The 20651-nt window shown below is 45.7% G+C and overlaps 8 protein-coding genes across 8 annotated transcripts; 5 read left to right on the forward strand and 3 right to left on the reverse strand.

The window, feature by feature from the left end:
- The first annotated feature begins 2659 nt into the window (after positions 1–2659).
- Positions 2660–4613, forward strand: C8R40DRAFT_335975 (uncharacterized protein). The gene is made up of 12 exons (XM_046234750.1): positions 2660–2846; positions 2903–2950; positions 3007–3087; positions 3139–3217; positions 3343–3358; positions 3418–3424; positions 3495–3504; positions 3557–3728; positions 3788–4043; positions 4105–4217; positions 4267–4389; positions 4466–4613. Exons 1-12 carry the CDS (start codon positions 2699–2701, stop codon positions 4532–4534), a joined length of 1122 nt encoding a protein of 373 aa, XP_046085007.1. The 5' UTR covers positions 2660–2698; the 3' UTR covers positions 4535–4613.
- A 956-nt stretch (positions 4614–5569) lies between these two features.
- On the forward strand, positions 5570–7109 carry C8R40DRAFT_1070431 (rhamnolipids biosynthesis 3-oxoacyl-reductase; the record flags this gene model as incomplete). The annotated part of the gene is made up of 13 exons (XM_046226228.1): positions 5570–5582; positions 5638–5679; positions 5733–5780; positions 5838–5899; positions 5971–6048; positions 6109–6277; positions 6333–6342; positions 6399–6529; positions 6586–6606; positions 6664–6715; positions 6769–6789; positions 6854–6930; positions 6988–7109. The coding sequence occupies 13 exons, from the start codon at positions 5570–5572 to the stop codon at positions 7107–7109; spliced, it is 846 nt and encodes a 281-aa protein (XP_046085008.1).
- A 146-nt stretch (positions 7110–7255) lies between these two features.
- On the reverse strand, positions 7256–10106 carry C8R40DRAFT_336069 (uncharacterized protein). Its single transcript, XM_046234751.1, has 6 exons — positions 9600–10106; positions 8852–9541; positions 8068–8785; positions 7872–8015; positions 7653–7795; positions 7256–7592 (listed from the first exon to the last, which is right to left on the reverse strand). Exons 1-6 carry the CDS (start codon positions 9705–9707, stop codon positions 7527–7529), a joined length of 1869 nt encoding a protein of 622 aa, XP_046085009.1. The 5' UTR covers positions 9708–10106; the 3' UTR covers positions 7256–7526.
- On the reverse strand, positions 10095–11985 carry C8R40DRAFT_1252894 (uncharacterized protein; the record flags this gene model as incomplete). The annotated part of the gene is made up of 4 exons (XM_046233724.1): positions 10095–10640; positions 10699–11252; positions 11313–11661; positions 11737–11985. 4 exons carry the CDS (start codon positions 11983–11985, stop codon positions 10374–10376), a joined length of 1419 nt encoding a protein of 472 aa, XP_046085010.1. The 3' UTR covers positions 10095–10373.
- A 440-nt stretch (positions 11986–12425) lies between these two features.
- On the reverse strand, positions 12426–14025 carry C8R40DRAFT_1070434 (major facilitator superfamily domain-containing protein; the record flags this gene model as incomplete). Its single annotated transcript, XM_046226229.1, has 7 exons — positions 12426–12738; positions 12805–13082; positions 13132–13368; positions 13419–13601; positions 13664–13731; positions 13792–13869; positions 13920–14025. The coding sequence occupies 7 exons, from the start codon at positions 14023–14025 to the stop codon at positions 12426–12428; spliced, it is 1263 nt and encodes a 420-aa protein (XP_046085011.1).
- Positions 14026–14762: 737 nt separating this feature from the next.
- On the forward strand, positions 14763–16369 carry C8R40DRAFT_336272 (kinase-like domain-containing protein). Its single transcript, XM_046234752.1, has one exon. The coding sequence runs from the start codon at positions 15193–15195 to the stop codon at positions 16201–16203; it is 1011 nt and encodes a 336-aa protein (XP_046085012.1). The 5' UTR covers positions 14763–15192; the 3' UTR covers positions 16204–16369.
- A 2248-nt stretch (positions 16370–18617) lies between these two features.
- On the forward strand, positions 18618–19632 carry C8R40DRAFT_336364 (uncharacterized protein). The gene is made up of 4 exons (XM_046234754.1): positions 18618–18839; positions 18902–19159; positions 19215–19364; positions 19427–19632. The coding sequence occupies exons 1-4, from the start codon at positions 18792–18794 to the stop codon at positions 19505–19507; spliced, it is 537 nt and encodes a 178-aa protein (XP_046085013.1). The 5' UTR covers positions 18618–18791; the 3' UTR covers positions 19508–19632.
- C8R40DRAFT_336378 (uncharacterized protein) lies at positions 19522–20572 on the forward strand. The gene is made up of 5 exons (XM_046234755.1): positions 19522–19727; positions 19783–19860; positions 19946–20203; positions 20259–20408; positions 20461–20572. Exons 2-4 carry the CDS (start codon positions 19813–19815, stop codon positions 20367–20369), a joined length of 417 nt encoding a protein of 138 aa, XP_046085014.1. The 5' UTR covers positions 19522–19727; positions 19783–19812; the 3' UTR covers positions 20370–20408; positions 20461–20572.
- Positions 20573–20651: the final 79 nt, after the last annotated feature.

A 20651-nucleotide genomic window follows, 5' to 3' on the forward strand; every position in this document is an offset into this window, starting at 1 on the left:
CGGATAGAGGATTTGGGATACCATGATCATACGAGTTGATCAAAGGTGTTGATGCTGGCTTTGGCGCAGATGCTCGTCAAGTATGCGATGAGCTACATAAGTGGCATCCGACAATAAAGCAAAGGCATTTGTCCTTGAAGAATGGAACAACGTTTCCACGGAAAGATTCAAAAGCAGACTATAGTTCAGCATTAAATGTCGATGTCACTGATGCACGTAGACAGTACAAGTCCTGTTTCGCGAAGAGGAGCGAACCAGTTCAAACATGATTGCGATTTCGCACGCTTGGACCACTCCGTAAGCTCCACGTCCCTTCATGGCCTTCATACTCCTCTAATTATTTATTTTACATACTGCCTTCAAAATCAAGACCACCATCTCCATGCTACCTTCAATGCAAAGTTGAGAAATTTCTTTATGATTGCTCGTGACGTTCACAAAAGATTCTTGCACACTGCAACATTACCTGAACAATTTCTTGAAATTTGGCCATCACTGTCGAAGTCGCTCGAGAACCAGGTCAACGATGTCTCGGACGGAGTATTGGGATTCTTAATCCCTCACTACTATTTTCGACGCTGCGATAGTCGCTGCTCAAGTAAACACCTCCCTTGAACTCTGCTTCGTCAATGGTGCTGTTATGTACTCAAACTGCGGCCTCAATTCGCAATCTAATCGTTCGACAAATTATTCACAAGCATCCGGAAGGATCAAGAAGGAGGTGGAGAAATACTTGCCAAGCGGAACGCTGGACCCAAATCGATATCAGAAGCTGAAGAATCCACGACCCTTCCTTTACTATCTTCCGGATCCCCAGTAGCCTAAGCTACACAATAAATGATGTACGCGGCATGCCAATCTCGTATCTTCCTTTAGCTAACATTGAGACCACCGTTGCAGGACCTCGTCGGCCTCGTCTATGATATGAAGCAGATCCTCGCCCTATATCCTTTCAGGCGCCTCCGCTTTGGGATTATTCAAAATTGTGCCGTTTGACTCTGGTTTTTTAGTCACGCAACTTTATTGAGAACAAAGCTATTCCATTTCATGACTGTACGTACTCAACGTTTGATAATGTAAACCAATCTCTCACTACTGGTCTGCGTAAAGGATCGCCCGACTGTCGCTTTCTTGCATGTAGACCAATCTGATCGAAGACGACGATATCGATACACACTCCTACCCTAATCGACGTCCTTTCTGATTCTGCAGCTCATTGTCCTCTCGGTCTCGCAACTAGAGTATGGAAGGTGGTCCACTGGTGGAATAATACGCGTTCCCCAAAATATCTGGCTGGAGTTGGATTGCCTAGAGCACAAGGTTCGGGAGGCGATTTTGGCTAAAGAGGATCATTTCGGTGGACCACTCAAAAAATGGGCATATCAGAGAATCTATGACACAGTTGCATATTTCAGGGTTTGCGTTGACAAATGATGTTTTTCGGTCAACTTCCCACCCTCAAAAGTGCCGTCTGCTGTTAAGAGACAAAGCGTACCGACGAGCATGCTTTTCTATTTTGCCCTCCGAGTCTATATGCCCTCATGCAGTCAAGGTCATTCAGCCCTGGATCCAGCATAGGAAGACGCTAACCAGAATACAACTATTATCATTATCGATACAGATATGAACAATGTATTACATTTATCCACGACGAGCGAAGTCCAATCAACGTTTTCGAAGTGGTTGAAGCGGCGAACGGTTTGTCATGTCTACTGCAACTTATTCCAACTGAAGAGCTCATTTTTAGTTTTTTACATGCTTCGTAAAGCTGTATGGGTTTGCACGGCGACATAAGTGGAGATAATGTCCATTGGTATCAGGCCGGGTGTGTGAGACTACTTGGAGACTTCGAATATGCCGCTTGCTTCACTAATTTTTGACGTCAACACGACGGACATGCGGACGGTTTTTATGTATATAATTCTTCACTACAGGGCTTGAGCATGACATGAGGCTGTTCATTGAGCGAACGTCTCTCATCAAAAACCATCTTCAACAGATATCTGTTCACCCCACTAAACGCAACTAACGACCAGAGTCTGTCATCGACGCATCGACTTCGACCAACGTCGGTGAAGATTTGCATACCCACAACAGTTCATTCCGCCTGAAATCTCCTGCATGCCCTGGAATCACTTATAGATCTTTGATTCACACAGATTGGAAAATCGGAAGCAAAGGCATGCGCAACTGAAGACTGTTACTGTAACTAGTATGTTGCTCATTTTCAATTTCTCTCTGTCAGCTGCACCATGAGACCTCAAGAACAATAGCTGTAATCTGTCAGTGCTAAGCGTTTCATTCTGTGAATATCTTTGCCTTTTAAAGGAAATCTGAAGGTCTATATGAAAATACAGTGTATTTGTGTATATACGAAGGATTAGACTGAACCTGAACTGAACATCTTCAAAGATCTGGGCCTCTGGAATCCACTCTTCAATAAATAATTTCTTCTATTTCTATCCCTATTGGAAGATGCTTGATTCCTCCTCCATTACCAATATACTTCTGGAGCACTTTAGCCATAGTTTGTGGTATGGTGGTACCATCCGGAGCATGAGTACAGCACACTCAAGTCTAGTTTAGGAAATTTAACCTGCCCTAAAGTAGCAATCTTCATATTTAGGTAATCAGACATGATTTTCCTATAAACTTTGATTTCTTTTCCCCATTACTTCACTCAATTATCAGATCTCTCATGTCCTCCTCCGGATCCGATCTTAGTGACTTCTATGATGAACCTCATAATGAGATCAGGTCTACTCAAAAACAGAATGGGGAGTATCAGCTGAGCCAGCAACTCAAGTATCCCCGGGCAACAATATTTACTGTCCAAGATTTGTATGGTGAGTTTTTGTTAAGCTCCTGCCCCTTTCATCTATGGAAATCTAGTACTTTGCAGAGAAAATACATAATAATGACATTGATCTATCACCTAAATACCAGAGAAGTAGTATCTTTTTCTAAGGTTCTGCTTTCCTGGTTACTGATCACGGAACTTTGTAGATGTTGTTTGGAACAAACAAAAACAGATCAATATGATTGATTCAATCTTGTCCAACTATTACATGCCACCAATTCTTTTTTGTAAATATCTATGATCTCTGTCAAACTTTGTTGCTAACTGTTTTCTCCCAGCGGCATCCATTGACGACAGGGATGGCGCAGAGCACCGTACCTGCATAGATGGGAAGCAACGGCTTACCAGTATTCACTTGTGAGTCTAGTCCCTACATTTTGACCAAACTGACATGAACATGTTTGAATTTGTTCCTGTGAATCATCTTCTACCTTCTACCCTCCATGACTGTCAAATTTGTTTTGGGCGAACCCATCCTTCAGGTTCATGGATGGCTTGGTGAGTCTCGATCTACTATCATGTATATTCTGCTCTCACCATGGATGATGGATCCCCAGATACCACGTCAGTCCTTCAACTTTGTGGAAATAACAATAGTACTCATGCTATGTGTTACATTCAATATCATTTCCAGATAAGGATTCGTGAGTTGTTTGGTCTCTATGAAAAAGTCAGACATAACCTTATTTCCACCAGTGTGACAGGTCAAAAATACTGGTACAAGGAGATCGAACCTACCAACGACGAACCGACAAAGACCAAGAAGCAATTACTTCCAGAAACATTACGCAAGATGTTTGCTAATAAGCACGTTGTCTGCACTGAATATATAGGATTGACTTCTTTAGAGGAGAGGGATATTTTCAGCGTCTGTTTTATCGAACCGTTCCTGATATACAGTGTATTGATGCGCACTTATCTACTTAGCGGGTACAGCAAGGCAAGCCTTTGAAGAATTCCGAAAAGTTGGGTGCCACCAGTACGAATCGCACCATATTCATTCGTAGTCTGCTTGAACGCTACGTTACCGCCGAGACGCTTTGCGCGATTCCTTGGAAAACGTCGCGCGGTGTGGACAACTTATGCTTCTCACATGCTGTGTACTGCATGGCGAAGTGGTCAATTGATCCAGAGGAAGTCAAGGATCATCGCTCACTAAAAGTTTTGGGAGAGTGGTTAGCAGGTGAGAATGTGATTCATTGTGTACTCATGGTTTCTTGTTGGCTGAATCGGAAGCTACATAGGCTCTCAGGAAATCGCTGATGATGTGAAATCTCAAGTTCACGAAGCTTATGATATATTCGTCAGATTGGCTACCTCACCAAAGTATTCTGCGCCATTTCACAAGCAAAAGAAGGTCGACTCGTTGTTTTAAGTGACGAGAAAACGGATTAACCAATTCACAGGTCTCTCCGGTGGAAATGATATTCATTCCACTCCTCATCTTTGTACATGGTGTCTTGCCGTCCAAGGAGCTGCGGTATAATCTACGCGAGCTCTGTGCGCACATCGCTAGCATGCGTCGTTCGGTCCGTGAGCACTTCCGCGATGTTTGTTCTAATCTTCGCGTCGGAAAGTTCCTCACCAACTTCATCAAAAACATAGAGAAGAAGAAGGCGACAAACAATCGAAAACGGAACTTCGAAAAGGAGGAGGCTGAGGACGATCAAGTAATAGTGGCCACCACCTCCGCTCATTGGAACTTGTCCATTCCGGAGACACCAACAATGTCGTCTTCGAATTCTAACACGGCAGCACCTTCGACGGAGTCTTTGAGCACTAGACCCGCGCTGAAGAAGAGGAAGTCCACCCTAGATTCCGCAACTTTTGGTCTAAATTGTACTTCTCCACGCCAGGCGTTGAACCCTTCCATGCGGATGACCAGCTCCCTCAAATCCCGCAATCCCCTCTCGTTGCCGCCTTCTGGCTCTCGCTCCACAGGAGTGCTTCAGGAAGCCGTATCGCTTAAAGTGCTTTGAAGACGAGTAACTCTTGGCTCTGACGTTCGCATGGGCTGAATAATCCGAAGTCATTGCAAATGACCCTCCTATTGACGATACTACAGGTCATTGTCGTCTATGATTTCATTTCCTTCCGCTTGTTAGATTGCAGAAACTTTGTACCAAATTTCCAAACTTACTTTCCAATTTCCTTGTTGATACCGGTCTAGCTTTACGATATATTCTACTACTAGTAGTCACAGAGAGTTCTTACATTCGCTAAACAAATATTGCTACTAGTTGCTAACTCCTGTACCTTCACCGTTATCCAGGTTGACTTTTCAACCCGGTGCTCCCTTTGTCATTTGAAGTTCTCTCATGCGCTTCCGGCTGTTCTAATACGACTTTGATTTTACCTGACGCGAACTTCATCCCCTGTCACCTCCTCCGCGAACTCTCTTCTACTGCTCAAAGTCTCCAATCATTCTGTGGATTCAAACTCTCTATTGATAGGACACCCACGCAAATAGTCGCGCCATCGAACTTATCGCATTAGTAACACATCAAGACACTGGAAAACCGGGGTTATAAGTACTTACTGAGTTACTCATTCTAAAGCAAGGAGAGAGCCCGGAGAAATCCGATCTCCGAGGAACATGCCACGTGAAGAATTGCCGGATATTCAATTGACCGGTGTCGAATACAGTTCGCAATCTGCCACTACCATGTACCCTTTTGGTTTATCGTCTCTTGTCACTGTACTTTCATCATGTCTGCTCCAGGTAATGCTTTTATGCACCCTTCATTCCTCTGCTAAGCTTCGTAAATCTCTGCTAGATCTCAAAGTTGCAGTGTTATTCGATGTGAAAGACAAAATAGGTTCGACTCAATTGAAACTTTCGACCGTTTTTTTTGACGAAGATCTTCGACAGTTTTGGTTACAGGAGGGAGCGCAGGTATTGGAAAAATGATAGCACTGGGTGAGCATATGTGTCTTTCTTTGTCGAAATCGACTGCTTGATAGTTGTTCTTTCAAGGCTTCGCTCAGAATGGCGCGAAGGTCTACATCGCTTCCCGGAAGGAACCTCAACTGAAAGAGGTATGGTACAGTCGCTGTTTTTGTGGACGTCTCCTGGTAGCAGACACTGACATTCTTTCTTGATACTCTAGGCTGTCGCAGAGATCAGCGCTGGGTTGAAGAACGCGACAACTCCGGGATCAGTATCCTACATAGTCGCTAACATTGGTGTGAGTACGTTACATATTTTGTCTCTTTCAAAAATCCTAATACGTCCCTCCTACACTTAGTCCAAAGCTGGTTGTAATGCTCTCATCGATGAATTCAAGAAGCGTGAATCAAAGCTTCACGTCCTGGTCAACAACTCCGGTATAACCTGGGGCGGGCCTTACGAGGACTTTCCAGAAGAAAAGGGCTGGGATAACGTGTTCAATGTGAACGTCAAGAGTATATTTTACAGTGCGTTCTCCTTTTGTGCTTACTATTCTACCTTGACTAACTCGTTCTATCTTAGTGACAGCAGGGTATGTCCTCGGAATTCCTCAAGCGGGTACAGGAATCTCACGTCGTTCGCTTCCAGACTCACAGAATTGTTATGCAAGAACTCGCATAACCGAGACCCGGCGCGAGTTATCAACATATCTTCAACTGCCTCGGTAGATCCCAGAACTGAAGGAGCCTTGAGTAGACCTGGAAACGGGACCTGGAGTTGTAAGTCCAAATGGAACTCTTCTTGCTATCTTCCCCACCTACCGCGGACTTCCAAGATCAACCAAGTAAAGCCGCAGGTAAGTCTCATGGGCTGTATCCGCCAGGTTTGTCGCTAAACCCAGATATTAACACAGTGAACCACCTTACCTCCCAGCTAGCACTCAAACTAGCACCTCGACATGTCACGTCAGTTTCGTTCCTATCGTGCCTTGCGATATACTAACATCCTTTTGCCCTAGTGTGAACGCTATATTACCTGGGTACGCTGCACTCACTAATATCATCTCAAGATGTATTCGCTCATCTGACACGCTCAATCAACAGAGTCTTCCCTAGCAAGATGACCGCGTTCGGTCTTCAAACCTCTGGCGCTGCAGCATTTATAGCGAATCAGCCCACAGGTAAGGAATTTACTGTATCATGTTCAACGTGTTAACATGTGGGTCATCGAATTTCAGGACGATACGGAGCGACGGAGGATATGGCTGGCATGGCGTTGTTCTTAGCGTCTCCAGCATCTGCCCATGTCACGGGTGCTCATATCATTCTCGATGGTGGAGCGAGGTACACGAAGCTGTGATTCTCTAGAGTATCGACTGTACGAGTATGTCAGGTAGCTTAAAAATCAGTTCAGCATAATAGGTCTCATAATTCAAAACATTGTTCTGTTCGTAATCCTCACCACACTCACCTTCCGCGTAAGCATGCACTGGAAGCTATCGACGACATCCTCCTCAGTAAGGTTCGCAGTAAATAAAACAAATACATTCAAATATGTAGTCCAACATGATATAGCATCTGAATAGTGGGCTGGTTGTGTAGGTGAAGTCGCTCAAAAGTAAGGAAGGTAGTTCATGAGTGCATAGTTCGAACAGTAAGGGAGGGAAAGGGTATATCAAGGAAGACGAAAGGATTTATGATATACTTAATATTATGACAACCGAACTCCCAACCTTTCCCCTGTATTTGAAGCACGAAACCCGAGGGACCACGGAGTCTACTTTTCTGGAAGGTTTTCGTGTATGGCTTCCATCAGCTCTGAGGCTATTTTCGCATTCGCCAGCTAGAGATGAGGGATGGAGTTAGTTTGTTGAATCCAACATGCAAGCAAAGAACGGCTCGCCCTTAAATTGTAATGCGTCGTCTGCTGCCCATTCTCGATAACACTGAACCTCACATATCTCGGGTCCTGCGCCAAAGTGCACTTCATACCGGCGAATAGCGTCACATTGAGGAGGAGGGTGTACACAGCTTCTTTGCGCATTACTGCCGTATGGATAAAGTCAGTAAACAGGAGATGTGTAATCGGGAAATGGAAATGACAAAGACATGGAAAACTAACCCAATCGAGCTCCGCCTCCATCTTCCGCGCGAACGTTGATTTTTAATTGCCCTGTTCCACGTTCCTTCCAAGCGCCGTCAGCTAGAGCAAACAACTTTCCTCGGACTTGATGGATTGTCTCTTCGAGCTCCTCGCCAGTCGACACTGAAAGTCCGAGGTGAGAGTCAAGAAGAGGAAGCTGGGAGATAACACGAACCTTCCTGCTCACTTAGATTCACCTTCGGTCTAGCTTCATCCCATTCCTCATCCCCATTGACCTCCTCTTCATCACTGCCTTTACCAGCCGCACGAAGCTTTGCACCAAAAGAAGCTACGTCAGAAGACGAAGACGATCTACTGGAACCTTCGCCTCTGCTAGGGGAGAAGACATCGTGTCCGTCTAAGGCAGACTCACTCAACGTCGAATTGTCCCCAGAATTACCAGCTCCTCGGGCCCTCTTTGTCAAAGGCAGGGCAAAACTTTGAACGCCACCGCTGGCATATACTGTGAATGCACTACTGCCTCCTTTACTGTTAGATCCTACCGAGGATCCAAAAACGCTTGTGGTAGTAGTAGACGAGTGACTGGAGCGTGAAGGGGATCCTGCTGCACGTCGGGACTGGCTTTTCGCGCGTGCACCGCCTCCGAGGATGTTTGTCGAACCGAATGTTCCACTACCACCGAGAACAGAAGACTTGGATTTTGCGACTGAAGCGAAAGGGGATGAGGATGAAGCGAAGGCTTCGAATCCTGTACGTTTGGTACCCGCGGATGGTAGAACATCTGCTCTTCCGAGAACAGGGGAGGATGGTAAAGGTGTCTTGATCGCTGAAGAGGAGACGGAGTTTGCAGATGATGAAAAGATGTTTTGACCTTTGATGGATGCGAATGGGGAACTTGTGGATGCATACGCCATAAAACCACTAGACGATGCCTATATAACAGTAAGAATCGTGTGTCAAGGGCTGCAGAGAGATTAGTTGTACAACGCGAATCTTACCTGCTTTATTGAGGAATGCTTCTCTTTTTCTTCGGGTGGTGGCGTTGGCCGCTTGGGAACTCTCGGATTATCATCCTTGTCGGAATCGTCCCGGGGGCGTTTAGATGATGCTTCCGCACCCGTCCCGAGCATATTTGGAGTCGATGAAAGAGTATTTGATTCCAGTCCAATGGGAGGTCCAGCACTTGGACCTCGCTCAGGGTACTTTCTTTTCAAGTGAAGCGCTGCCTCTACCGTAGGATTTGCATCTGAGTCCCTTCGAGACGCCGAAGCGGATGAAGATGTAGACGGGAGTGCCTCTTCTTCCATGTTTTTGTCCTCTTCAACACTAGTCATAGGGAGTTTTGGAATCTTCTGACTTTGCGCGTCGCTTTCGTCTGCATCCGACCCTTTCTGCTGCTTCTTCATATTCCTCCAGGTAAGATCCTCCACGCCCTGGCTGATCTGCCGAACTTTAATCTTCATTTCTTGAGGAGGGGACGCAGCAATTCCGAGATCTGCTTGGGTCAACGGTGGCGAATTAGTGTTGGAGTCGTCCGAACTATTGGACCGGGATCGATGATGGCCGGAAGCCTGACTGTCTTCTTCTTCGGCGGTTGCATCCAGTTCAACAGAGCGATGAATGCGGTTCTTTTTCGCTGGAGTGCGAGTGTAGTCTTTTTCCTCCTTGGAATTATGCAGCATGGAGTCCTATGGCGCAAATAAAGGTTAGTTGGTGCGGAAGAGATCAATTGGATCATGGACGCACCGAGACTGTATTTGACTTCGCACTAGAACCAGTTACAGGTTCTAAGGAGACCTCACGTTCTCTCTTTCTAGATAGTTTAGTTTCTAAGGCGATTGAAAGCCAGGACATTCAGCCTGTCGAACATGGACAAGAACAATACAAAACTGACCAGAATCATCGAAGTTGGGCGACGGAGGAGTTACCGGAGAGCCTCTTCCAGCATTGTCGCGTAGATTACTCTCAGTTTTTGCACCAGCATGATTGGTACCGTTACTATCCGCTTTATCTATGGGCATAATCGTTGTCGATGCCTCGAGCTGACGCTGTGCTTCGTCTTCAAACATCAAGATAGAAGAGAAGAAGCGCTGTAAACAGAGACGACGTTGAGTAAAAGAAAGAAGAGTCGTCAAACGCTGATAATAGTGGTGGTGGTAGTTGAGAAAGCGTTCGGAACAGTGTATAGGAACGCGGCCATTCAACGTAACAGGTGGATTCGGGCAAATCCGATAGACTCGTTTTTAGGCAGGCGCTTGTGAGCCGACAATCCTCTCTGCCTGGCTCATGCAATCAGATTTTCTTGGAATCATTAATCATTATACTCGCTGGTATTGTTCTCGTCCGCACTCAAGATCAATCTCAGGTTTCTCAGATATCAAAACTCACTAGTTTGCGATCCATAAGTCGTCTGGGGGCCCGAGTAGGTTTTACCTATTTATGGTGCTCCGCATTGACTGTTCCTCATCATAGTGTACACGTCTTGATCCAAATGGAACAATTTATAGGACAAATTGTGTGCTACAATGGATCGTGGTACTCATAAACTCTATCTTTGCCTCCATTCTTCCCAGGTATAATATACGTCGACAGTCCAATCGAGCGATCATAAGTATCGTAACTTGCCGCTAAACGTTTACCGCCACCTCCAGGAAGATCGACGACGAAGTTGGGTGTGGCAAAACCAGCGATTGATCCACGGATATGTCGTTCAATCTCAAGTATTGTAGACAGCGGTGTCCTCAAGTCCTCAACCCCGGAGACCATATCACCCTGGTAGACATAGTACTAAGCCACACAAAGGTAAGCAATGAGAATTCAAATGAAAAGCGACATGGGCACTCACTGGCATGATGTTATTGTCAGCTAACATCCTTACCAACGTCTTCATTGTCTCCACATTGTCGTTAACGCCGCGAAGTAAGACGGTCTGATTCCGTACCACCACTCCCTCCTCGTACAGTTTCTGTGCCGCCAGTCGAGTGATCCACGTCACCTCTGCTGGATGATTGAAATGAGTATGCAATGCCACCGACTTACCTAACCGTCGTGCAGTGGCTGAAACATCGATGATTGCCTGCGTCCATGCGTCTTCTGGAGTGAGTATGCGGGAAGGACACACTGCCAGGCCTTTACTGGCAATGCGAATGCGGCGGATATGTGGGATGGAGAGCAGCCGCTCTGTGATGCTGCTGAGATGTTCTGGAGGAACATAATAGCTATCTCCTCCAGAAACGACAATGTCGGACAGTTGTGGTGTGCGCTCGATGTATTCGAACATGCGCTCCCAGCGGCGACGTGTTGGCGAGAAGGATCTCTTGCTAGACAATTCTTCAGTAGGTCCCCCCACAGAGTAAGAACGCGTACAGAATCTGCAGTAGACTGGGCAGACGGAGACGGCTGATACAGGATTTCAAATCAGATCATCGAAACATTGCTCAAGCAGGGGAAAAAATCTACCAAGGAACAGGGCTTTGTCACGGTACCGATGGACTAGTCCTGGTGTTGGAGAATCTTCAGTCTCATTTAGAGAGTCTAATTGAAGCTTCGGATGATCCTTGACGAAAGATGATTTCAAAGGGATGAATTGGCGTCGAACGGGGTCCGAGAGGGGCTTTGTCCAGTCAATAACACACATGATGTGTGGGGTAATGCGGATGGACATCGGGGCGAGTGAGATTCCGTTTAATACGTCTTGGATAAAGACATCCCGCGTTCGGATGTGGCGTAAAGGCTCAGGTGCGTCTTCATCGTAAGGAATTTCTTCTGGAAGGACTGTATGTAGGAACCTGACGAGCTTTTCTTTCCCCTGAACAGTGTTTGCAATCTAGGGATGGATGCGTTGAGCTTAAAAAGATTCTTATATCTGGTCTGGAGATTTTACCTGCCAGCTGTAATCCAAGAATTCTGTCTCTGTGACATCCTTCCAGATTGGAATCTTGTACCAGTAAGGTTCACGACGTATGACTCCGCCATGTCCACGCAGTGGAGAGGGCTCTTCGTTATTGACAGCAGTGTCCACAGTATACGAACGACCGCGATAAGGGAGCAGAGGACTTCGATAAATTGAGAGGACAGAAGGACGAGGAAATTGAAACCTTGGGAACGGCGTAAATAGACGAGGGCTAAGCATCTTCAGGCTGACTGAAATTTACAAGCTGGTACAAGCGTTTTTATGAACATTGGTCAAGTACTAGCTCGGTTCTTCGATTCACTCGGTTCTCTTCTCCCAATGTACAGCTTGACTTCGTGACTATTTCCGCAGGTAGTTATATCTACCTGTGTCTAATCTTAATTCAAAGAATGTAGTCAGTTACAAAATGGCTCCGATGTAGCAGCCTACATCACTTGCCCCAAATCATTTTCTCTGTTGAATGATTTGAGTTTCGCCCTCAGGCTTGTAGATGATGTATTGCAGCAAGATCTACATAAGTGTTGGAATAGATTGTTGAGGGAGCGGCGTTACATACAAAGTATATACTGTTCGAACCAGTCCTATGTAAGTACATGGTGCAAGTTGGCGTAATTTGCATGCAGTAGACTCGGCGTAGAATAATAGGATTTTAAATTTATTTATTTGCGCGGAGATTGTCTCTGAGACAATTCCGATGGCCTCATTTCCAGAGTTTGATTAGGATCGACCATGATCCTTCTTCTCCAAGGGGCATTCGGCGCCAGAAGCCACACTCCCAAAGTGATTGTGATAGCACCCATTGTGATACCAGGCAAATACCTCAACCCACCCGCAGAATTGACAAATCCAATACACAAAGGGCCAAGTGCAGATCCTACAAGACCAAATGCCGTCAAGACGGATATTGCTGGACCGATGAGAGAGGGAGGGACCCATTTTGAAGAGAGTGATATGATCATCGGTGTAGACGGCCTGCAGAAGCCGTGCAAATTTTTCAAAAAAAAAGATACAACTTTGCATAGGAAATATAAGACTTACGCCTGGAAAAATCCAGTCAACGATGCAGCAACGGCATTTGCGGGAACGTTGTCCACGAATTGTAGGATTGCAAGAAAACCGATAGCGAAAGTACCGTAGATGGTGAGCGAAATCCATGGACCAATGCGGGAAGTGGCATAGGCAAGTAACAGGCGTCCTAAAATCAAGCCCACCCAATATCCACTGAGAACATATCGCATTGCGGCATCATTCCCGTGTCGGATATCTGTCATGAAAGAGACAAGCCAACTCGTGAAAATTTCGCCTGACGCCATAGACTGAACAAAAATCAGTGAATAAAATATTATGAGCACTGTCTATAAATACCAGGGCAGTCAGTATTCCGCCAGCCACAACGTTGTGGTTCCGAATGACGAGGGTGAAACTTTTAAGAGCACTTGTTTGGGTGTTCTCGACCTTTGGGGAGCTGTAGCTTCCAAATATAATCCATAATAGAGGGGCGTTCAGTATCGATATACCCAAAGGTACATAGTAGTACATATTCCACGGAACGTCATTTTCAAGCATAGCAACAACGACCAATGGCGCAATCAGTGCACCAAACTGGGACCACAAACTGAGAAGGACGGGAAGAGCAAAGGAAGGAGGCATACCCCGAAAGCAGCAAAAAGCAGAGACATTGCGGGTCCTTCGTCAAAATGGGCGGTATAAGCGGCGAAACTAGCATCGTAGATACACGCTCCTATTCCGATGAAGAAAAGGGCGATCACAAAAACGGGAAACGGAGGCGCTGAGACTATAATAGCAGAACCGATAATGTTGGAGATTGACGCGAGCTGTGTATGGCAACTGAGTAAGCATTCTGAAAGCATACCGTGCCGAGGTTATGATGACTTACGATAAGCGTCCTCCAGAGATCAAGGTAGTGCAGAAGGTATATGTTCAGAAAGCTTGCGAGAAGCCAACCTGTAGGTAGAAGGGAAAAAATTTATCGCATGTGTAAACACGCAAGAGAGATTGCAATACCTGCAGCGTTAGCAAGGAATATCAATGATACCACGGAGAAGGTCAAATCATAATGAGACTGTATAGAATCCAGCTGAGCTATGAAACCAAGATTAGCGAAAACAAACGATACTGGAAATCGGACAGACCTCCCAAAGACCCATCGCTCATACCTGCTTGTGCATAGACAAAGAGTGAGAAAACAAGACGGCAAAGACGTATTCCATTGGTCTCCTGTGGTCGGTTCGCGGCCATCGTCGTGGGGTGAACAAGTGTAGACTGCGTAGTGATTTGATGGTTAGTGTTGTAGCTAACGGTAGTGGATAGTTACGACATGGAAGGAGGAAAATATAGTAAACCTGGCAGAGAAGGGCATCTTTCCGGTGATGGTATGGTAGAATTACTTTCGACGAAAGTTCGGCATCGAATGTGTCCGCGATGGTTGTCAAGTTCTCATCTAGCACAAGGTAAAAGCAGAGACGATGGGGGTATATCAGATCTGACCCACTTACTGTCCCTTCTGAGATTAATCGCATAAGATCTACACCGCGTAAGTTCAACATTGACTGTACTTGCCATTGAAAATAAAAAATCGGAAACTTTTCAAGGGCCAGGATATGACTGTAAGAACGACGGCATTCGATTTCTCAATTTCCGCAGTACCCGCAACATAGAAGAAAGGTTGAAACACATGCATACATACACAAGTTCTGAATCTTTCACGATGTTGAAACATTGTACAGCTTATTTCCGCCAGCTGCGAGCAGCTATGACGATCACTCGAAGCTTCTCCTGGTTTGCGGTTCTTGTCATCCTATGCAGCCAAACATCCTTGCAGGCGTTGGACGTTTTTGGCCCTGCCTGTTCGACTTTGATACGACAGATCTTGATGCCTGAAGCCTAGGCATAGCGGAACTCGTATCTTGTCACAAACACATTTTTGTTGCCTTATGTGGGGAGTAGCCACCTGCAATTCGGAAAGACGAAGATTATATTGATCATCAAGTTCAAGTGCCGGGCCGCTTGGAGCGCGTGGCCGAAAAGAAATTCTCCGCTTCTCAAACTCTGTACATACATAAAATATGACAAGTGTATTGCGAAGTTCGTTGAGACATGCTCAGGGCAAAAAGTTTCCCGCGAAGTCTGATCTCTTATTCCGCCCTGAAGTGTAGCTCTGTATCCTGTAAATCTCGTACTTCAAGTCGGAAAATCTTGAGAGGGGGGCTCCTGGGGGCTCTCTGTGGGTGCTACTCTGTGTGAAGTCCTTGTCCAGCTTCCCTCGACGACTTTGCAATACAGTGTCGTGGTATGCATGACTCGAAAAATAGGCATTTTGTGGGCGCGACCTTGTGTCAAGTCCTCACCCGACCTCCCGGGATGGATACTGTATGAATGACTTGATAAGTCTGTTCTTTCCCTACCATGACCACTGACCATTCGCCCATCGATGCCCCGTTCGGCTCTTGGTCAACAGACAGGATTTTGAGCGACATGCAACCGAATCGATCTGTTCACAGGGTTGGGCATGGATATGTTTCCGTTTTTGAAGAGAGATATGTGTTCAAGGTGTTCCATGACGAAGACCCATCAGAGCCTCTTTTAATCAGGCCAAAGGTTGGGCATGAGCTGCGAATGATGCTCATAGCCGGTTCGGATTCTGTTCACCTTATTGGCAGGCTATTCGACAACACAAAACAGAAATTGATTGGGTTCATTATGCCATACGAGCAGGCTCTTGCTCCAGGAGTCAATATCGGAGGCGAGCCCGGTGAGAGGGCGAAGTTTTCGAAGGAACAGAAGAGGGAGATTATAGATAAACTCTGTCGCCTTATCGAAAGGCTCCAGGCAAAACAAATTATCCACGGCGACGTCAAACCGTCTAATCTCCTTCTTTGTTCTGATGGACAAGTCCGACTTTGTGATTGGGCACTGGCATCTGTAAACGGGGATAACTTCATTGCATACGCCGTGTCCGACCATTACGCTTCTTGTCGACGATGCTGCCTTCCGCAAGAACCTCTTGCTCTGGAGGAAGATTTGTACGCCACGGGTGTCTCAATCTGGGAGATATGGATGGAGAAGGTACCGTTCGAGGACGTGGAGGAGGACATAGTGGATGAACTAGTTATGGGAGGGATCAGGCCAGATTTACAAGCAGTGGATGACCCCGAAATCGCAGCCCTCATTAAATCATATCTCGATGCAGGTCCTGCATGTCTAAACAAACCGGGTCAGACCCGCACTGTGTGCACTCAAGTTGATGTTACATTCAACAACTGCCGTGCAACCCCGACCCACGTAGAGACACGCGTTGTTAAATGTTACCATTGCCAGGACCCAGATGCTACACAGCAGTGTGCAGAACCATTTCGGCTGCCAAATGTACTGGTCGAGTCATCTAGTCCCGTTTGTCCGAAATGCAATCCGATATAGGTCGGATGGAGGAGGTGCTGAACTTCTGCGAAAGGTATATAACTTCCTTACTTGTACGTATACAGCTAGTTAGAGCTGGTTTTCCCTGTATCGCAACTAGCTTCACAATGAATTGGCCCGACACCTTGGCAGACGTTGCGTTGCATTTTCACTTCACCAGCTCTTTCCTATTCGAAGATAGACACTGGAATCAAATGTCCCTGATAGAGGGCCTTGACCAAGAGATACACTGCCTGCATTTCTACAACGTTCGTCGTGCAACTTGACCACTTTTGAAGTCATATCTGTCGCAGTCCTCTGTCTCGAATCTTGTTGCCACTCTCAAAGTCCTATGCTCGTAGACCTTGTATTTCTTCACGGGTCTCTACAGAGTGAGCTTCAAAATTCCAGCACGCCCCTTCTTCCAAATCTTCGCAATCTCAAAAAAGAGTTCAATCGTTCGACGATCAAGAATTCCTCGACATGGTTTCTTCACCATGTGCTCGGTATATAGATTGTTTATGGTCTGCATATAATACATGAATGGCTATTTTTCTTCGTGAAGCCTTTCACTTAGACATGTAAATGAAATAGCTATCCTTTACAGCATGAACACTTGCTCATTCATCCAAAGTCTTCATGAATGTTAAGATTCAAGGAAATGCATAGATCAACAGCCTGAGCACCGATCACAGTGATCCCTCGATGGCTTGATGGTCATAGCCATTAACAAGATTGAAAACGAACTGTAGAGAAATCAGCAGAGTGAAAAGATGTGAAGTAATAAGAAATATGATAAAAAAGTATTCAGACGCAGTGCAAATACCTAGTCCGAAAACTGCATTCGCAAGAAAGCAAGCCGGTCATAGATCATACAGCTTCCTAAAGCCAGATCAAACCAACGATTCGAAAATCGCCGGCGAAACCTGCTTTCGAAGAGTCATTTGGCCCCGGCAAAATATCATCACAGAAAATAGATGGGTGCAGGAAAAAGAGACAATACAGAAATGACACGGAAAAAAGAGAACGGGGAGCTCACTAAGGTGCTAGAGCTATGTCTCGGGTATGTCAACGATGGCCTCCGACAATCCAGCGTTTGTCCAAAAGACCCTGAGGTAGAATAGGAGAGGGACTGTGGCTGGGCAGCATGAATTAGCTACAAGCCTCGTTTCCCAAGCTGCAAATTACTCCTGAGGGCTTGAGAAATTTGTGGTTGCTTATGAGAAAGTTGAAAGGTGTTAGTGCTCGGTATTAGTACCGTACTCGCCTCCTCTCCTCCTCCTCAGAAGCTGCAATGCAGTTCTGGTCCTGTCCGTCAACAAAGACTTCAACGCCCGGGATTCTTTCTTGAGAAATCAGATAGATACGGGCGGGGATGAGGAGAGTTCATTCGCAGGTGCAGCGGCGCACTCGTACTTGGAATCAATGAATTCGAGGATCGTGGTATACATTACCAGTGTTATACTACACAGCACGATCTTGACGAGATTCAAGTCAGAAACCGGGGAGATGATATTCTAGGGATAAGTGTCAGCTCTAATATTATAGTCAAACTTAAATATGCGCTCACCTTGGTTTATATGCCACGCACACATTCTCCATCGCGCCGACAGTTTCCATAATCTTAGCTCGTTGAAACCTCAACCTTGTCAACAGCCCCCGGGCGCAATTTTAAGAAGCTATGTTCCTGAGTAGGACCATAAGGTCGCCACGGTGGTGACGATGCGATTACGGCTTCGTCAGCGACAGATAAACCGGCGAATGTAGAAAAGACATCTACGAGTGGACAAAAGATAACGAAACTGTTAGTATGATCCTCGGGTGATCGGCGAAGAACTTACAGGATCACTTTGTATCATTGAGCTGATATTCGGATAAAGCGACAGAGCAGCAATACCATCGATATCTGCCTCACCGAATGGTGAGAATTGAGGCTCCTTGGTCTCCTCAGGTTTCTCTTCATGGGGTGGCTGCTTCTTTGAGTGTCAAAACCTGGAGCAGAGGAAGAAATCAATAGCAGCATATGTCAAGATCAAGCAATACACACCCGTCACAAGGTCGCAGTAGAATCGTTGGCCTCAGGTCCGCCCAACTCTTCGTAGGCTCATATCCAGTGAAGCATCTGCTAGCCCTGCGATTGGAAAGCACGAGAGCATTCGTTGAGCTAAAGGTTCGAATTGATTGAGCGATATGGGCAGGAACAGCAAAGAGAACCCTGGGCCAAGCGTGACAGGGAAATTTGACCAAACTTACAGAGTTATCTTGCATGTCTCTGTATGGAGTAGGAGCAACCAGGAGATAATCGATATTCAAAAACGCGTTGATCAATTTCATGTACATTGAAGCAGGAAACGAATGTAGGAAGAAAAAAACGGCGTCGGACCTCGGCTCCCGGAGCCGAAATCGGATCCAGCTTAGGCCGCTTACTTTTGCTCATACACTCTCACACCCGGATCGCTTTGGGATCGCTCATGAATATTCCATACTTCCGACTTGTAGCAGCGCGGCGCCCATACAATTTATTTATCTATCCAGATGGTTTACACGAAGGCTTTTAAAGGATACGACCTTTCACTTTTGAATATCTAAAATCCTCACAACATAGGGTTATGTCGGAATATTCAGATGATTTCGAGTATCTGAAGGGAGTCACTCTGGTGAGCTCTCGTATCAACCAGACCCCAATTCCCACTCAATTTTCCACCTTTTAACAATACAGATTCTCGAACCTCAACTCCGCAAAGTCATAGTCCGAGGAAACCTAGATGACGATATATTCCAAGTGCCCTTACACTGGCATGAAGACCATGACGAGATCATCACAGTCCTTGAGGGAAAACTCAAGGTTACTGTCGGAAAAGAGACAAAAATATATACACCGGAAGGTGGAGACGCGTTTGTACCCAGAGGTGCACCTCATGCGTTAGAGAGCCTGAAAGGAGTTCCTTGTGTGATAACTGAGCGCACAAATCCAACAGTGCGCTACGTCCTTTGCATTTCTTATCACGGCCAATGCTGACTCGTCTTACCAGGACTTTGACACCAAGGAACTGTTTTTCCGCAACATACTAGCGATCCCAGGAGGTCTATCTTCTGGAGGCTTGGTGCCTATGATGCAGGTATTCTACCATGGAGATGGATATCCTGTATTTCCAGTCCATGTCGTTTGGTTGGAAAAAGCTGTGAGTTACCCAATATCTTCGAAACAGTAGTACTGCTAACTTCTTATCCGTTTGGTTCCTAGTTCGTGACACTTCTCGGCGGCTATATTGCTCCTTTGCTAGGACATCGATTAAAATACAAGAGCTTGAAGAGGGAATCGTGATACGAAGAAACCATCATCATCATTGTATTTGGCTAATATACTGAATGAAACAGCTAAACCATAACATAATTCAACTCGTGAACAAATTTATATTCATCTTCATGGCAAAACGGGGGAGATTGACTAAACACTACTGACATTCTCGAGAAACAGATACGTGTCCCCATAGGCCTTGAGCTTGGGAAACTCTGGGGAAACTTTGAAGTGATATTAGTATAAAGTGTGTACTGAGGGTTGATTCTCGAAATTGGTTCTCTCCCCTCTAACGCGCTCAGGCTATCCACTACACTGCTGCTGGTAATAGGATGGTGGACTATCCGGACACTGTGCGTGTTCAGAACGAGGATACGATGGTGAGCAAAGTCATTACTGTTCATTTGACGCATCGGGGAATTCTCTCAAATTACTTCGTTTTCTCACATTCCATCCCCAATTTAGACTTTCGAGCCCCAGCTCCGGATCATCAAAATCCGAGGACTCCAAGACGACAAAATACTCAAAGTACCCACACACTGGCATGAAAATCATGACGAAATAATCACCGTCCTGGAAGGAAAGCTGAAAGTTATCTTGAGTGGAGAGATAATTATCTGCACTCCCGAAAGCGGAGAAGCTCTTGTACCGCGAGGTGCTCCTCATTCTTTGGAAAGTTTCAAAGGTGTACCGTGTGTATTCACTGAACGGACGAACCCCAAAGTACGTTCAACTTTTCTCTGAGATTCGTCTGAGTTGAAGTGACAATACATTTCAGGACTTTGACACGAAAGAGTTATTCTTCCGAAACTTCTTTTCGCTACCAGGTGGTCCGGACTCAGCTGGATTATTATCAATTATGCAAGTCTTCTACCATGGAGATATGTAAACTGTCTTTCCGATTCATCTTGGGTGGCTGGAAAAAGCTGTAAGTAAACTGTGCAGTTGCATAAAACTGTAAAGCCTGACCTGGTGTTCAGTTCGTTATAATTTTTGGTGGCTATATTGCCCCTCTCGTAGGGTATCAACTCAAGTATAAAAATTTGAAAAAGGTGTCATGACGGTGTTTCATCTTGTTTCGCAGTCAAGTGTCAGTCGATGGTACTGGACCACGACAAATTGCTACTACCTAGTACTAAGTCAATATACAAGTTCTTGGTGATGTATTCAA

Source organism: Lentinula edodes, assembly GCF_021015755.1.
Source record: "Lentinula edodes strain Le(Bin) 0899 ss11 chromosome Unknown C8R40scaffold_23, whole genome shotgun sequence".
Taxonomy (NCBI): domain Eukaryota; kingdom Fungi; phylum Basidiomycota; class Agaricomycetes; order Agaricales; family Omphalotaceae; genus Lentinula; species Lentinula edodes.

Bases quoted from the DNA above. Each gene is read 5' to 3' on its own strand.
- C8R40DRAFT_336364 (XM_046234754.1), top strand. From the start codon at position 18,792: ATGTCGGAATATTCAGATGATTTCGAGTATCTGAAGGGAGTCACTCTG. The intron at 19,160-19,214 runs GTGCGCTACGTC...TCGTCTTACCAG, and splicing joins CTGAGCGCACAAATCCAACA to GACTTTGACACCAAGGAACT. The intron at 19,365-19,426 runs GTGAGTTACCCA...TTTGGTTCCTAG, and splicing joins TCGTTTGGTTGGAAAAAGCT to TTCGTGACACTTCTCGGCGG.
- C8R40DRAFT_335975 (XM_046234750.1), top strand. From the start codon at position 2,699: ATGTCCTCCTCCGGATCCGATCTTAGTGACTTCTATGATGAACCTCAT. The intron at 2,951-3,006 runs GTAGTATCTTTT...GGAACTTTGTAG, and splicing joins ATCACCTAAATACCAGAGAA to ATGTTGTTTGGAACAAACAA. The intron at 3,729-3,787 runs GTCTGTTTTATC...TTATCTACTTAG, and splicing joins AGGAGAGGGATATTTTCAGC to CGGGTACAGCAAGGCAAGCC.
- C8R40DRAFT_336378 (XM_046234755.1), top strand. From the start codon at position 19,813: ATGGTGGACTATCCGGACACTGTGCGTGTTCAGAACGAGGATACGATG. The intron at 19,861-19,945 runs GTGAGCAAAGTC...TCCCCAATTTAG, and splicing joins TTCAGAACGAGGATACGATG to ACTTTCGAGCCCCAGCTCCG. The intron at 20,204-20,258 runs GTACGTTCAACT...AATACATTTCAG, and splicing joins CTGAACGGACGAACCCCAAA to GACTTTGACACGAAAGAGTT.
- C8R40DRAFT_336069 (XM_046234751.1), bottom strand. From the start codon at position 9,707: ATGTCCTGGCTTTCAATCGCCTTAGAAACTAAACTATCTAGAAAGAGA. The intron at 9,542-9,599 runs GTGCGTCCATGA...TTTGCGCCATAG, and splicing joins CGAAGTCAAATACAGTCTCG to GACTCCATGCTGCATAATTC. The intron at 8,786-8,851 runs GTAAGATTCGCG...ACTGTTATATAG, and splicing joins AGCATTCCTCAATAAAGCAG to GCATCGTCTAGTGGTTTTAT.
- C8R40DRAFT_336272 (XM_046234752.1), top strand. From the start codon at position 15,193: ATGACCACTGACCATTCGCCCATCGATGCCCCGTTCGGCTCTTGGTCA.